The 16,196-nt window shown below is 43.9% G+C and overlaps 1 protein-coding gene across 1 annotated transcript in view; it reads left to right on the top strand.

Annotated features, from left to right (window-relative positions):
• The window catches only part of pmm2 (phosphomannomutase 2), a 16,321-nt gene extending 1,119 nt beyond the window's left edge, over positions 1–15,202 (top strand). The window contains exons 2-8 of the mRNA XM_078417577.1: positions 422–533; positions 1,741–1,817; positions 2,733–2,824; positions 3,243–3,342; positions 6,107–6,182; positions 7,041–7,156; positions 13,435–15,202. Coding sequence (XP_078273703.1) covers positions 422–533; positions 1,741–1,817; positions 2,733–2,824; positions 3,243–3,342; positions 6,107–6,182; positions 7,041–7,156; positions 13,435–13,560 — 699 coding nt within the window. The 3' untranslated portion in view covers positions 13,561–15,202. The remainder of the gene's footprint in view (positions 1–421; positions 534–1,740; positions 1,818–2,732; positions 2,825–3,242; positions 3,343–6,106; positions 6,183–7,040; positions 7,157–13,434) is intronic.
• Positions 15,203–16,196: the final 994 nt, after the last annotated feature.

Genomic DNA, 16,196 nt, shown 5'->3' with positions numbered 1-16,196 from the left:
TTGACAGTGGCCATTCACACTGACTGCTGCCCATTTACACTGCACTGCGTGGATGGATGACCACTGCTATGGGCGACAGCGGGCGGTTTGTGATCAGTGCAAAGTGTAAATATCCACTGTAAAGCATCCACACAACGGTCATCCACACACACAGTGGTCACCTACACACACACGGCGGTCATCCACATGCACCCAGCGGTCACACACACAGCGGTCACACACACAGCGGTCACCCACACACACACTGGTCATATACACACACTGGTCATCCACACACGCACACACTGGTCACCCACACACACGGCGGTCACCCACACACATAGCGGGGTCACGCACACACTGGTCATCCACACACACACACTGGTCATCCACACAGCGTTACGTTGCTGCCGCTGACCTGCTCTCCACATGTCTCCCCCAGAGGATCGTGCCGCACATGGCGGAGTTCCTGCAGCGGCTGAGGGCACGGGTGCGGATCGGCATTGTCAGCGGCTCCGATGTGGACAAGATCAAGGAGCAGCTGGGCGGCGACAGTGAGTCCGGGCAGTGGGCTACACCTGGCGGGAGGGGTGAGGGGCGTGCAGGGGACTACACCTGGCGGGGGCGGGAGGGGTGAGGGGCTTGCGGGCGGGCAGTGGGCTACACCTGGTTGGAGGGGTGAGGGGCGGGCAGTGGGCTACACCTGGTGGGGGTGGGAGGGGTGAGGTGCGGGCGGGCACTCTATGACTCTATATGGAAATTGGAAAAAGCAGTCATACAGCATCTCTGGGGAGAAACAGTTAACAGTTTGTGTCACTGGTCTTTCATCAGAACTGAAAAGGTTGAAATCGGATGTGAATTGTAGAGAAGGGGGAGGTGTGAAATAAAACCACAGCTATATGTGTGATTGAGTCTAGACTGAGGGAGTGAATGACTGGTGGCAGTGAGTGTGGTGAAGACTTGCTAATCACACATATCTATCTTGAAGGGATGTCAGACACAGGAAACTCGAAAACAGGAGAAGGGAATGGAGACTTAAGAACAATGCTGGCATTGTAAGATACACACTGGAATGAAATCTTTACTGATGCATGAAATCTGAAAGGAAGGGTAATGCTATAATTACCCCGTGTATTAGGTAGCACCATAGAGATAAACAGTTTAAAATTACACGTTGTTCATGTCTCATCAGAAACGGGAAAAGCTGGTTATTTGAAACCGTTGAATTCATGGTTTAAAATCTGTGATACAGAAACATCGAAAGGTAGAAAATAGATGCAGGAGGAGGCCATTTGGCCCTTCGAGCTAGCACCGCCATACAATATGATCATGGCTGATCATCTAAAATCAGTACCCCGTTCCTGCTTTTTCCCCATACCCCTTGATTCCGTTAGCCCTAAGAGCTAAATCTAACTCTCTCTTGAAAACATCCAATCAATTGGCCTGGATTCACATCTCTCTGTGTGAAAAGGTTTTTTCCTCATCTCAGTGGTAAATGGCCTACCGCATATTGGTATGTGCCAAGTGGTATGATGAGGTACTGTTTCTGTCAGAGGGTAGTGCCACTGTGCACAACTGGCCAGGGAGCAGATTATCACAAGTTTCACTGCAGCGTTACTAGCGACATTGATGGTTTAGAAGCAGAACAACAACTAGGCAAACTAGATTGAGGGACTGTGCACGGTTTGGCCGCATTGTTCCTGAAGAACGTGAGCAACATTGTTTTTACTGGATTTTAAACTTCTTCCATTTTTCTTGCAGTTATTTCAAAAGCTGATTATGTGTTTGCTGAGAATGGCTTAGTTGCATATAAAGCTGGAACATTTTTTGAGAAGCAGGTATGTTTTTACCAAAGGTGATACTCGCCAGAATCAACATAATCATATTGTTGCGTAATTGGTCTGACCTAACCCATTTCAATGTTCAAATGGTGGAGCGAACTCGATGGGCCGAATGACCTGATACTGTTTCAATGTCTTATGAAAGTGAGGGATGAACAGGCAGCTTGATCTATCCATCGTGCAGCAGGGTAACTGAAAATCTGCAGCGCCAACTTGTGCAGTAATAGAGCGGGCACCACTTCATTCTCACTGACAGCGACGGGCCAGACACTGTGCATCACGCTCCAGGGCAATGTGTGGCACTACAAGTGTGCAACACAGAGTAGATGTGACTGTGCAGAGACTGCCGTCCATGAGGTGTGACGGGCAGCAGCACGTCTTCAACCTCTGTCCCTCACTCCTCCACTTGTCAGGTCAGGGGGTGAGGTCTGTTTCAGTGAGGAGTGGAGAACAGTGAGCATGCTGGCATCAGCACCAAACTCGGTTACAAATGAGGTGTGACCTCATGAAGCTGCAAGATAGGATTACACCTGCCGAACAGCAGCAACACAGACGCTGGTGGGTATATGCAACAAGCTGCCAGAGGTACTATCACACTTAAAACACACTTGGATAGATACTTGGATAGGAAAGGTTTAGCGGAATATGGGTCAAATTCAGGCAAATGGGACTAGTTTAAATGGGACATCTTGGATGGCCTGGATGAGTTGGGCTGAAGGGCCTGTTTCTGTGCTCTATGACTGACAGCGTGCAATACAGAACTATGCATCCTCTTGGCCAGTGGATTAGACGGAAGCTCTGCTACCCCACAACATCGACATGAACAGAGTCTGGTAACTAATGCCACAGTTCTACATGATATGAAACAAACTCACATGTGGTTTATTTTAATGGGTTTTGTCTTCTTTGAAGAGCATCCAGGAGCATCTGGGTGAGGAAGTGCTGCAGAACCTGATCAACTATTCTTTAAATTATATGGCCAGCATTAAGTTACCCAGAAAAAGGTAAATAAAAAAACCTGCTGCAATTAAACCATTTCATTTTGCAATCCTCTTTATTGACATAGATTATTAAGTGGAAAATAATTACTCAATCTCTCCAGAGATGCTGCCTGTCTCACTGACGTACTCCAGCATATTGAATCTACAAGTCTTGTCAGCTATTAAAAGAGAAAATTTGGAGTTGAGATCAGCCATTTCGTTGAACAGCTTTTGAAAATTAAAGTTAAATCTGTATCCCCCTAGATATCGGTGGGGATATATTTCCTTCAGATATTATTTAATTTAATATTAGACAGGTGTGTTGATAATGCTAAACGCCCTGGGCCTTTGGCCACTACTGTTTATTTTACCAGGCAGGGCAGTTCAGTTGTTCCCGCTGTAAGCACTGGCGACGGTGGATAAAACTGCTCTTCCTAAACAGGGGCACCTTTATTGAATTCCGGAACGGAATGCTGAACATCAGTCCCATCGGTAGGAGCTGCAGCCAAGAAGAACGGATTGAATTCTTTGAACTCGATAAAGTAAGTTTATTGTAAAAAGTTGTTCAACTCTTGGATGATCCACAAGAAATATATATTGAAGGTGCCCAATAAATCTTCACAAATGGAGGTAACTATGGGCGGTCACGGTGGCGCAGCGGTAGAGTTGCTGCCTTACAGCGAATGCAGCGCCGGAGACCCAGGTTCGATCCTGACTATGGGCGCTGTCTGTACGGAGTTTGTACGTTCTCCCCGTGACCTGTGTGGGTTTTCTCCGAGATCTTCGGTTTCCTCCCACACTCCAAAGACGTGCAGGTTTGTAGATTAATTGACTGGGTAAATGTAAAAATTGTCCCTAGTGTGTGTAGGATAGTGTTAATGTGCGGGGATCGCTGGGCGGCGCGGCCCGGTGGGCCGAAGGGCCTGTTTCCGCGTTGTATCACTAAAATTAAAAAATATATATTTTAAAACCACATCATTGTTAAGCCTGAAACTTCTCCTCAGGCCAGATTTAAACTTCCTTTCTTCCCCAAGTTCCTTGGATCACATCACCCACAGCTTCTTGGTGCCCTCTTTTCACCTTTTCCACAGAGCCCAAAATGGTCCCAACGGAATGAGCAGTGTCTAAGCCCGTGAAAATTTCCTGTCCTCGGCTTCCCCAAGACACCCCATGAGCCCAAACCACATCACCCTCCTTAGGTCAAATGACTAAAGATTCACAGCAAAAAAGATAACATTCCCTCTTATCTTAGGAACCTTGCAAAGATAAACATGTGAAGGTGGAAAGCTTATTGTTAAAGAAAAGCTAGTGTCTTCCTGGTTGAATGACCAAAGGAAGGTATTTGGTGCCAAGAAGGTAAAGGCAGAAGCATCTCATCTAAAGTCATCCTAATTGTTGTGTAACTGCAGTTGTATTCTCTGATCTTTGTCACATGGTGGTGCTGTGTCACAACAAAGGAGTTGACACTTTATGCAGATTTTCAAATGCTCAATATGTTTTCTATATAATACTAAGTTTCTTAGATGTGACCTGAAATTGAACACAGGGAGCTGGGATAAGCTGCCCAGCCCCTCAAGCTTGCCTTGCCATTTAATTATGATGGTGTGTGTAGGAAGAAGCTGCAGATGCTTGTTTACACTGAAGATAGACACAAAATGCTGGAGTAACTCAGCGGAACAGGCAGCATCTCTGTGTAGAAGGAGTGGGTGACGTTTTGGGTCAAGACGTGTCCCGCTGAGTTACTCCAGTATTTTACGATGGTGCATTATGATGGTGACTGATGGTGAAAATCTTTGTACTTAATATAATTGTATTTATTTGTTTTTGCATTTATTGCATATATGTTTGTATGCACCGTCAGGATTGGCTATTTTTTAATTTCGTTGTACTCGTTGCAATGACAATAAATGAATATTATTATTATTATTATTATTGCTGCAGGCCCTAACTCTTCTGTCCCTAATCCCCAGAGCCCTCAATCCCTGATCTTTCAAAAATCCATCTACCTCCACATCAAACACTTGTAATGAGCCAGCTTCCACAGCTCTCTGGGCCAGAGAATTCCAGAGATTCATTGTCCTCTGTGGGAAAACATTTCTGTGTACCTCAGCAGGTATGACCGCTTCATATCTTGTACCATGCCCCTTGTCCAAGACTCGTACTAGTCTGGCACAAACACCCTGACATCAGTCATGGCTTCTTCACATCATCTACTTCAATAAGAAGGTATTTATTCACAAAATGCTGGAGTAACTCAGCAGGTCAGGCAACATCTCAGGAGAGAAGGAATGGGTGACGTTTCGGGTCGAGACCCTTCAAGGGTCACCCATTCCTTCTCTCCTGAGATGCTGCCTGATCTGCTGAGTTACTTCAGCATTTTGTGAATAAATACCTTCGATTAGTACCAGCATCTGCAGTAATTTTCTTATATCTACTTCAATAAGATCACCCCTCAATCTTCCAAGTTGCCAAGAATACAACCAGCTTGTTTAGCCTCTCTTGATGGAACAATCCCCTCGTCCCAGGATTTGGCCTTACTGCACTGCCTCCAATGCTGTTATATGGTTGGGTGAGGGGACAGGACTCCAGTGTGGCCTCACCAAGGTCCTGTACAACCTACATCCACCTCGCTGGTCAGACTTTGTCCAACCACTCCTCTCTTCCAGCTTTCCTCTCTTTCCCCCACCCCAACCACAATCAGTTAAGCCACAATGTTTTTCCCACAGTATCTACTGATTATTTGAATTCTCCTGATGGTTTGACACGAATTTAGTTTATCTAATGTTTCATTTCCTCATTCTTGAATTGCAAATTCCATGAAATAATAGCTAATAATCTATTAGCCTTTTTCTTGTTCCTGTTAACTCAACATAAAAACCAGCTGGTATATTTTTAGTTTTCACGTAGCTGGAACTGCTCAGATAGAAATGTCCTTGTGTCGTGTGATTTTTGCCAGTATTTTCTATTTGTTTTCCTCATGTTCTGATTTGATGAAATAGTAGTTGGTTATTTTCATTTTGGTGAAGTATTAATCCAGCCTCCTGTTTTAACCAGATTGTTTGGAAATTGAATCATGTGCTTTGAAAGAACTGCATATCAGCAGTTTGAAAGTGCAGTTTAACCTTTTTAATGTGCTGAGGAAGGTTTGGAGTAATAGAAACCAGACTCATAAACTGCAAATAATGTGAAACCTCTAACATCTGATAAAATAAAGAAAATACATCGGGTTTTTTTTGTTCAGTTAAATGTACTTTCTTACCGTTTTTACAGCTTGGCAATTAAAAATGTGCTTTGTTTTTGCAACAGAAAGAAAATATCAGAAAAAAGTTTGTAGCTGATTTACAAAGAGAATTTGCTGGGAAAGGGCTCACGTTTTCTATAGGTAACTTTAATCTTCTCTTTCCACTGGTGGGGAAAGGTTTGGGACTATTTCTAAGGTAAAATCAAAATTAGGAAATCTTTATTCCTCTAGGGTCTCATAGAATTTTATCAAATAGTTTTGTAAAATAGCAGGGTGCTGTAAAAAGCTGTGCTTCTATTACACATATATATTAATTTTTCATTTCTCAATTAATTGCCATTTTGTTATGTAAATAACAATTGCATTTAGATTGAGATAGGAAATAACAATCTCATTCAGGGGTAAGTTTACAGTACTCTGTTGTTTGAAGAACTACTTGGAGGCCAGAAATGTGGATGTCATTGAAACAATCACAATTTAAATGCGTTATGGAGAGGTTAAGTAGGATCTGAGAATCAAAATCAAATTCAATTTCATTATGCACAATACATTAATTCTTAGGCAGTTTGTTACAATTCAATTTCATTTGAATTGTGAGGGTGAACTTGCAGAAGACTGCCTTTGACATGAAGATCTGCAATTTTTATTAAACCACGGAATGAACACAAGGAGTTTGTGTTTGGCCTTGCACATTGATTCAATCGGGTTTTGTTGCTCGTTAGAAGATCACCAAAATGTTTACTATTTGTAGTTACGGCTTCACAGATCAGTGGGTGATTAGTTTAGACATCAGACCGAAATGTAGTGGCTGATTGGGTAGCTACCCTAAGGAAGTGCGCGATGGGTTTGTGTTTACAATTGTCTGATTACGGCAATAACAAACATGTTGTGCCTTGTTTATGTAGTTATTAGCACACAGGTTTCTGCGTTGGACACACCTGTAAAGATGCAAATGTACAGTGTCATTCTAAACCAGCTCTACTCTCCCCGCTGTTCCAGGTGGACAGATCAGCTTTGACGTGTTTCCAGATGGGTGGGATAAGCGATATTGTCTGGGAATCCTCGCAGATGATAACTTGAAGGCCATTCACTTCTTTGGAGATAAAACCTCACCAGTGAGTATAGAGCTTTAATCCTGCAGTCATCATTTTATTACATTTCAAGTGAAAGGAGAGCTGGAATTGCATTTTTGAGGTGGGAACTCAATGTGATGTAACATGAAATGCCGACCGTCCTCTCTCTGCTCCACCCACAGGTGCCTCACAGCTACCCCCCCCCTCCCTCACGCCCCATATCCTTCCTTTAGTACCCCCCCCCTTTCCCATCCTCCCCTCTCCCACTCTGACGCTAGACTATTAGGAATTGTTTCATGCCAAGATTGACCTGTTACAATAATTTTCACTTGAGTATTAAAGCAAATGCTTGAGTTTTAAAACATTTTGAACACAAATTCTGCTTGATCTTTCCTCTGTTTACCTTTTTTAAAATAATGTACTCTCGTTTGTGACTCTTTAGATGTACTCAGGGAAGGTATGTGATTAATGGAGGACATGCTGTGATAGACACAAAAAGCTGGAGAAACTCAGCGGGTCAGACAGCATCTCGGGAGAAAACGAATAGGTGACATTTTGGCACTCAACCCAAAACGTCACCTATTCCTTTTGTCCAGGGATGTTGACTGACATGCTGAGTTACTCCAGCTTTTTGTGTCTATCTTCAGTTTAAACCGGCATCTACAGTTCCTTCCTACACACTGTGTGTTCGTGGAACAGGATGCACAGTCCTGCTGCACACACACTCTCTTCCTGCCAGTATCGGGAAAGGCAGGGCTCTGTGCCAGGTCCCTGGTGCAGCAGCATCTTAATTACAGGGGTTTATGTGGCTCTGAGAACCAGCAACCCTGTGTGGGGCAGCAGGTAGTGGGTCAAGTTTCTTTCCCTCTTCTAACTTCTAGTTGGTACTCTCCCAGTCTGCCTGCTAGGCTGGACTACTGGCATCAATGGTCTGGCCCGCATGTGCGAGTCCAAACAGTGATGCCATGCAAGAGATTTCAGCCAAGCACTTGGATTTGCCTCTTACTGGCGTGCAGAACAGTGCTTCCATTTCGTGCCATCACTAAATCAGGTCCCTGCAAAACATGAGCTAAAAATATATTTTAAAACAGACTTTAGTAGTTTACACCAAAAATATAAGCTGAAACAGGATTTTCTTGGCTGTTCTCTGCTGATTGCTGAGCAGTAAATTGCTGGCAGTTGCTCTAACGTTGGTCTGGTCCAACCAGAAACTACACCAATACTGTCAGTGTAGATTTTACAACCGTTGAGATGCACAGGTCTCTGATAAATCCCATGACTGAGGGAGACCTGCAGGGGTGCTCCAGGGAACCACACACAGTCTAGATTCCTGACAAGCTTGTTTACTTTGCTCCTGTCTGGCTACATTGAGGAATTGTTACAAATCATTCTTGTAAAAGTTGTCTCTTATCAAAAAGCAACCATTGAGAATAAATATTAACACCCAGCTAAAGGCCTGAGCCATTCTATCAGCTCAGGCCTTGAGTGAACAAGGGGATTATGATGTATGTGAAACAGATCAAGTTGACCGTCATTAGGCAGCCCCCGGGCACATTTATAACATACTCTGGATGTTATAATCTCTGGATTACTACCAGTGCCACGTGCTAGTCAGAGTAGGAATAGGAGGATATTTCATATGAATACGTGGCTTGAAAAATGGTGCAAGGGGGAGGGATTCAAATTCTTAGGACATTGGAACCAGTTCTGGGAGAGGTGAGACCAGTACAAACAGGACGGTCTGCACCTGAGCTGGAATGGAACCAATGTCCTAGGGGGAGTGTTTGCTAGTGCTGTCGGGGAGGATTTAAACTAATGTGGCAGGGGGATGGGAGCTGGAGCAGAGAGACAGAGGGGTGTAAAATGAGGGTAGAAGCAACAGGTAGCAAGGTGAAAAGTAAAAGTGGCAGGCAGACAAATTCAGGGCAAAAATCAAAAAGGGCCACTTTTCAACATAATTGTACAAGGGGTAAGAGAGTTGTAAAAACAAGCCTGAAGGCTTTGTGTCTCAATGCAAGGAGTATACGTAATAAGGTGGATGAATTAAATGTGGAGATAGTTATTAATGATTATGATATAGTTGGGATTACGGAGACATGGCTCCAGGGTGACCAAGGCTGGGAGCTCAACATCCAGGGATATTCTATATTCAGGCAGGATAGACAGAAAGGAAAAGGAGGTGGGGTAGCGTTACTGGTTAGAGAGGAGATTAAAGCAGTGGAAAGGAAGGACATTAGCTTGGAGGAAGTGGAATTGATATGGGTAGAGCTACGAAGCACTAAGGGGCAGAAAACGCTAGTGGGAGTTGTGTACAGGCCACCTAACAGCAGTAGGGAGGTTGGGGATGGCATCAAGCAGGAAATTAGAAATGCGTGCACTAAAGGTGCAGCAGTTATAATGGGTGACTTCAATCTACATATAGATTGGGTGAACCAAACTGGCAGGGGTGCTGAGGAAGAGGATTTTTTGGAATGTTTGAGAGATGGTTTTCTAAACCAACATGTCGAGGAACCAACGAGAGAACAGGCCATTCTAGACTGGGTATTGAGTAATGAGGAAGGGTTAGTTAGCAGTCTTGTTGTGAGAGGCCCCTTGGGCAAGAGTGATCATAATATGGTAGAGTTCTTCATTAGGATGGAGAGTGACAAAGTCGATACAGAAACAAGTGTTCTGAACTTAAAGAAAGGTAACTTTGAGGGTACGAGGCATGAATTGTCCAAGATAGACTGGCGATTGATGCTGAAAGGGTTGACGGTGGACATGCAATGGAAGGCATTTAAAGGTCGCATGGATGAACTACAACAAGTGTTCATCCCAGTTTGGCAAAAGAACAAACCAGGAAAGGTAGTGCATCTGTGGCTAACAAGGGAAATCAAGGATAGTATTAAAACAAAAGATGAAGCATACAGATTAGCCAGAAAAAGTAGCATACCAGAGGACTGGGAGAAATTCAGAGTCCAGCAGAGGAGGACAAAGGGCTTAATTAGGAAAGGGAAAATAGATTATGAGGGAAAACTGGCAAGGAACATAAAAACAGACTGCAAAAGCTTTTATAGATATGTCAAGAGAAAAAGATTAGTTAAGGCAAATGTAGGTCCCTTGCAGTCGGAAACAGGTGAATTGATCATAGGGAACAAGGAGATGGCAGACCAATTGAACAAATACTTTGGTTCTGTCTTCACTAAGGAAGACATAAACCGTCTGCCGGAAATAGCGGGGGACCGGGGGTCTAAAGAGATGGAGGAACTGAGGGAAATCCAGGTTAGTCGGGAAGTGGTGTTAGGTAAACTAAATGGATTAAAGGCAGATAAATCCCCAGGGCCAGATAGGCTGCATCCCAGAGTGCTTAAGGAAGTAGCCTCAGAAATAGTGGATGCATTAGTGATAATTTTTCAAAACTCTTTAGATTCTGGAGTAGTTCCTGAGGACTGGAGGGTAGCTAATGTAATCCCACTTTTTAAAAAGGGAGGGAGAGAGAAAACGGGGAATTATAGACCAGTTAGCCTAACATCGGTAGTGGGGAAAATGCTAGAGTCAGTTATTAAAGATGTGATAGCATTACATTTGGAAAGTGGTGAAATCATCGGACAAAGTCAGCATGGATTTACCAAAGGCAAATCATGTCTGACGAATCTTATAGAATTTTTCGAGGATGTAACTAGTAGAGTGGATAAGGGAGAACCAGTCGATGTGTTATATCTGGACTTTCAGAAGGCCTTCGACAAGGTCCCACATAGGAGATTGGTGTACAAACTTAAAGCACACGGTATTGAGGGTTCAGTTTTGAGGTGGATAGAAAATTGGTTGGCGGACAGGAAGCAAAGAGTAGGAATAAACGGGTCCTTTTCGGAATGGCAGGCAGTGACTAGTGGGGTACCGCAAGGCTCAGTGCTGGGACCCCAGTTATTTACAGTGTATATTAATGATTTGGACGAGGGAATTGAATGCAACATCTCTAAGTTTGCGGATGACACGAAGCTGGGTGGCAGTGTTAGCTGCGAGGAGGATGCTAGGAGGCTGCAGTGACTTGGATAGATTAGGCGAGTGGGCAAATGCATGGCAGATGCAATATAATGTGGATAAATGTGAGGTTATCCACTTTGGCGGCAAGAACAGGAAAGCAGAGTATTACCTGAATGGTGACCGATTGGGAGAAGGGGAGATGCAACGTGACCTGGGTGTCATGGTGCACCAGTCTTTGAAAGCAAGCATGCAGGTGCAGCAGGCAGTGAAGAAAGGGAATGGTATGTTGGCATTCATAGCAAGAGGATTTGAGTTTAGGAGTAGGGAGGTTCTGCTGCAGTTGTACAGGGCCTTGGTGAGACCGCACCTGGAGTATTGTGTGCAGTTGTGGTCTCCTAACCTGAGGAAAGACGTTCTTGCCTTAGAGGGAGTACAGAGAAGGTTCACCAGATTGATCCCTGGGATGGCGGGACTTACATATGAGGAAAGACTAGATAGACTGGGCTTGTACTCGCTGGAATTTAGAAGACTGAGGGGGGATCTTATAGAAACATATAAAATTCTTAAGGGGTTGGAGAGGCTAGATGCGGGAAGATTGTTCCCGATGTTGGGGGAGTCTAGAACCAGGGGTCACAGCTTAAGGATAAGGGGGAAGTCTTTTAGGACCGAGATGAGAAAACATTTCTTCACACAGAGAGTGGTGAATCTGTGGAATTCTCTGCCACAGAAGGTAGTTGAGGCCAGTTCATTGGCTATATTTAAGAGGGAGTTAGATGTGGCCCTTTTTGCTAAAGGGATCAGGGGGTATGGAGAGAAGGCAGGTACAGGCTACTGAGCTGAATGATCAGCCATGATCATATTGAATGGCGGTGCAGGCTCGAAGGGCCGAATGGCCTACTCCTGCACCTATTTTCTATGTTTCTATACCAGCAAGCTGTTGCTGTCTACCGACTTCCTTCCAAAGCAGTCCCTCAGTATGTCTTGCTTCCAGTCTAGTTGCAAGGGCAGTGAAGCATCTGATGCAATATGACATTTGCAGATGGGACAGGGCAAACGTGCAGCTAGTTTGTGGGATAGTACACTCCTTTTGCCACATGCAGGGCTTCTGTGTGCACCTGGTGCATGGGCTCAACATCTTAAACTATTCCCAACACTTTCCTCTCCACTCTGAGCCGCCCATGGGCCAGAGATTGCCTGGATTGGGAGGGATGTTGTGTTTCTTTGAGCACGTCCTTGAATCGTGGAAACTGGTGGTCTCGTGTCCCTTTGGCAGAGGATGATGACCAGAGTATGGTGGGTCGGTTCATGGTGAAATAAGGTAGTGAGTTATAGGACCAGAATTAGGCCATTCGGCTCATCAAGTCTACTCTGCCCTTCAATCATGGCTGATCTATCTCTTCCTCCTAACCCCATTCTGCTGCCTTCTCCCCATAAACTCCTGACCCCTGGCAGCAGGGAGCTCAAGTTTACCTCCCAGCTCCACTGGAAACCGCAGGCTGCAGTTTAAGAACATATTTTGGAGGCCAAGGCTGGGGAGGAAATGAATTACCATCAGACTGGCTTACCTGAAAGCAGCTGATCCCCTTACAAGTCTGGTTATTCAGACGTCCAGCAGGTGTGGGCTTCTTCCCCACCTTTTTATTTCTAATGCGGGTGGGTGGGTCCAAGCTGCCCCTTTCCTCAATCAATATGACTTTCAGCATACGTCCAGTGTGCAGAAACTTCACTTTTATAGAATGTTATCATAAGTTATAGGGGCAGAATTAGGCCATTCGGCCCATTAAGTCTACTCTGCCATTCAATCATGGCTGATCTATCTTTCACTCTCAACCCATTCTGCCTTTCCCTGTAACAAAAGGTAGAACTAACATACTTCCCAGCTTCGAGCTAAATATCTACCTCACTGAACTGTAGATGCAAGGTCAGTAAGACATGAGGGATGTTATCTGGAGCAGTACAGCTGCACCACCACCCTCTTCCTCCCTCCCAAACAGGAAATGTTGGATCAGTCAACAGCTCAGGCAGCATCTGTGGTAAAGAGACACAGTTAGCAGTTCAGGCTGACGACCTTTGATCAGAATTGTTTCCTGCATGTGTGGTTTGGATTTATGGTATAAAAAATATCCCCATTAGAAAAACATTCAAACTCGAATTCCCATGCAAGGTCTGTTGAACACCGGAGGATTCAGAATATACAACCTTCAAAACTGCATTAAGCAGGCTATGTGTCGTCTATAGAGCTTCTGTCACTTGCTCTAATATCCACAAGATCCCAATTAAAAACTTTACTGAATAATCTAAATCATTGTTAGTAACTTTCATTTCTTCCCTAAACACAGTTTGTTTTGTATTTGCAGGGTGGGAACGATCATGAAATCTACAGTGACCCCAGGACCATTGGTCATTCTGTCACCTCCCCAGCAGACACAAAGAGAATTTGTGAAGAGTTGTTTTTCAACTCGGGGGCCAGTAATCCATCCTAAACTTGTGAACATTGGAATTTCCAACATCATGAAGAAATATACTTGAATTGCGTCTACCATCTTCAGTAATGGAAACTCTGTTTGTACACAATAATCCTGGAAACAAAATCTGACAGCCAGTAGCCAGTGTATTTATTAAAAGTAAAGCATAATCTCACATGGATATTAAACTGATACCTTGACAGTTAGAAATTCTTTAACTGGCACTAGTTACATAATAGACACAAAATGCTGGAGTAACTCAGCGGGACAGGCAGCATCTTCGGATCGCAGGAATGGGTGATGTTTTGGGTCGAGACCCTTCTTCATTCTGAAACGTCACTGATTCCTTCCATCCAGAGATGCTGCCTGTCCCACTGAGTTACTCCAACATTTTATGTCTATCGTCGATGTAAACCAGCATTTGCAGTTCCGTCCTCCACGCTACTTGCATAATAACACGGACTTGGGTGGGAGCTGTAACACGGACTTGGGTGGGAGCTGTAACACGGACTAAGGTGGGAGCTGTAACACGGACTAAGGTGGGAGCTGTAACACGGACTAGGGTGGGAGCTGTAACACGGACTAAGGTGGGAGCTGATGTCATGAGAACCCTCAAGATGCCATTCCGTTAGACTTATTTTCTGTAAAATGAATCAGCTAAATTGTCAATTGGGAAGTTTGGACCAAAGTTGTTAGCGGGCATTAAACACTGGTACTTGTATCTTCATTGGTTTTTAGATTCACATTGGGTGCTTTGTGCTGGTCACAGAAGGATGTTGTACTTTGCAGGAAACTCTATACTGTAGCAGTTTTGATTATTGTTGCAGAATGAGTGAGAGATTTCCTGAAGATCATTGTTGTTATGCAAAGGTTTATTGTCATGTGATCATTTTAATTAAAGTAAAACGACTCATGGTGTTTACCTAGAGTTGGGTAATCAAGAACCAAAGGTCATAAATTTAAGGTGAGGGGAAGGATTCACTAGGAATCTGAGGGCCAACTTTTTCCGCAGAGGTGGTGGGTACATGGAATGAGGAGTAGTTGAAAGACATTCAGACAGGTACATGGAATGGACAGGTTTGGAGGGATATGGGCCAAACGCAGGCAGGTGGGACTAGTGTAGATGGGGCATCTTGGTCAGCATGGGCAGGTTGGGTTAAAGGGCCTGCTTCCATGCTGTATGACTCAAACTATTTTCTATTGTTTCATAATTGGGTTTCTTTTAGGACTCCACATATCCAGTTCAAATCCTCTTTCAAGACTCTGAATCACAACCATGCTTGCAGGTAAAAAATCAAAGAGCACAGCCTTATAACTATGCTACCTCCAGCCCTGTGCCTGTGAAATAGAGACAGCAACCCAAGGTAGTGCCGACTGGTGTTATCCCCATGGTGGCAAAGCAATTTTAACTGCTGGTTGCAGTCATCAAATGCACAATGTAAAAACTTACCTTCAACATGACATAGATTGCACTGGAAAAAGCCAGTCCTAAAAGCAGTCCTTATGATGTTTATTAGGTCAGCATCAGACAACACTGTCTCCTCCTGACTGAATTAAGTAGGAGTGTATATAATAGATCATTGTACAAGATTGAATCTACAAACTGACATGTAATTTGGTGCAATGAAGGGCATATTTTTTAAATCAATAAAGAATTTATCAGGCCTGTCTGTGTGCTGTACCCTTTGTTCTGTTTTCTATGCAGCTGAAGATGGGTAATTTCCACAGATATGTCCTTGGGCAAAGATGACTGATCAACAACAACCACCATTTGTCTACGTTTGGTCTGAGATTTATCAAATGCTTTTGATGTACCATTTGAATGTCCACATAATTTGAAATCAGTGTACAAAACATTTTGCACATATATACTTAATGCTATGTACCCTGGTTTTTTTTACACACAATTGCCATCTTAATTAGCATAGCTTACCTGTCCAGCATTTCTTAAGAAGGCCCCCCATGGTGGATAATGATTTAGATTTTTCATTAAGGTACATAGCTGACCACTCACTCTTAGAAAAGCCAAATAGTGAAAAGCTTGGATAGAGTGGATGTGGAGAGGATGTTTCCACTAGTGGGAGAGTCTAGGATTAGAGGTCATAGCCTCAAAACTAAAGGACTTTCCTTTATGAAGGAGATGAGGAGGAATTTCTTTAGTCAGAGGGTGGTGAACCTGTGGAATTCTGAAAGATTTTATGGGGCAACAGAATTTTCTTTACTATATTGTGTACATAAGATCATAAGTGATAGGAGCAGAATTAGGCCATTCGGCCCATCGTCTACTCTGCCATTCAATCATTGCTGATCTATCTCTCCCTCCTAACCCCATTCTGCCTTCTCTCCATAACCCCTGATACCCGTACTAATCTAGAATCTATCCATCCGGGTGAATTATATTCTCATTTTTAAAGACAAACATGCAATATCTGAGTCTGAAGAAGGGTCTTGACCTGAAACGTCACCCATTCCTTCTCTGCAGAGATGCTGCCTGTCCCGCTGAGTTACTCCAGCATTTTGTGTCTACATGCAATATCTATCCTGGAACAACTATTAAACTATATTGTAGGGGGAAAAAACTGCAGATGCTGGTTTAAATCGAAGAGAGACACAAAATGCTGGAGTAACTCAGTGGGTCAGGCAGCATCTCAGGA

This window comes from Rhinoraja longicauda, chromosome 21 (assembly GCF_053455715.1).
Source record: "Rhinoraja longicauda isolate Sanriku21f chromosome 21, sRhiLon1.1, whole genome shotgun sequence".
Classification (NCBI taxonomy): Eukaryota; Metazoa; Chordata; class Chondrichthyes; order Rajiformes; family Arhynchobatidae; genus Rhinoraja; species Rhinoraja longicauda.
This window is presented reverse-complemented; position numbering and strand designations above follow the sequence as displayed.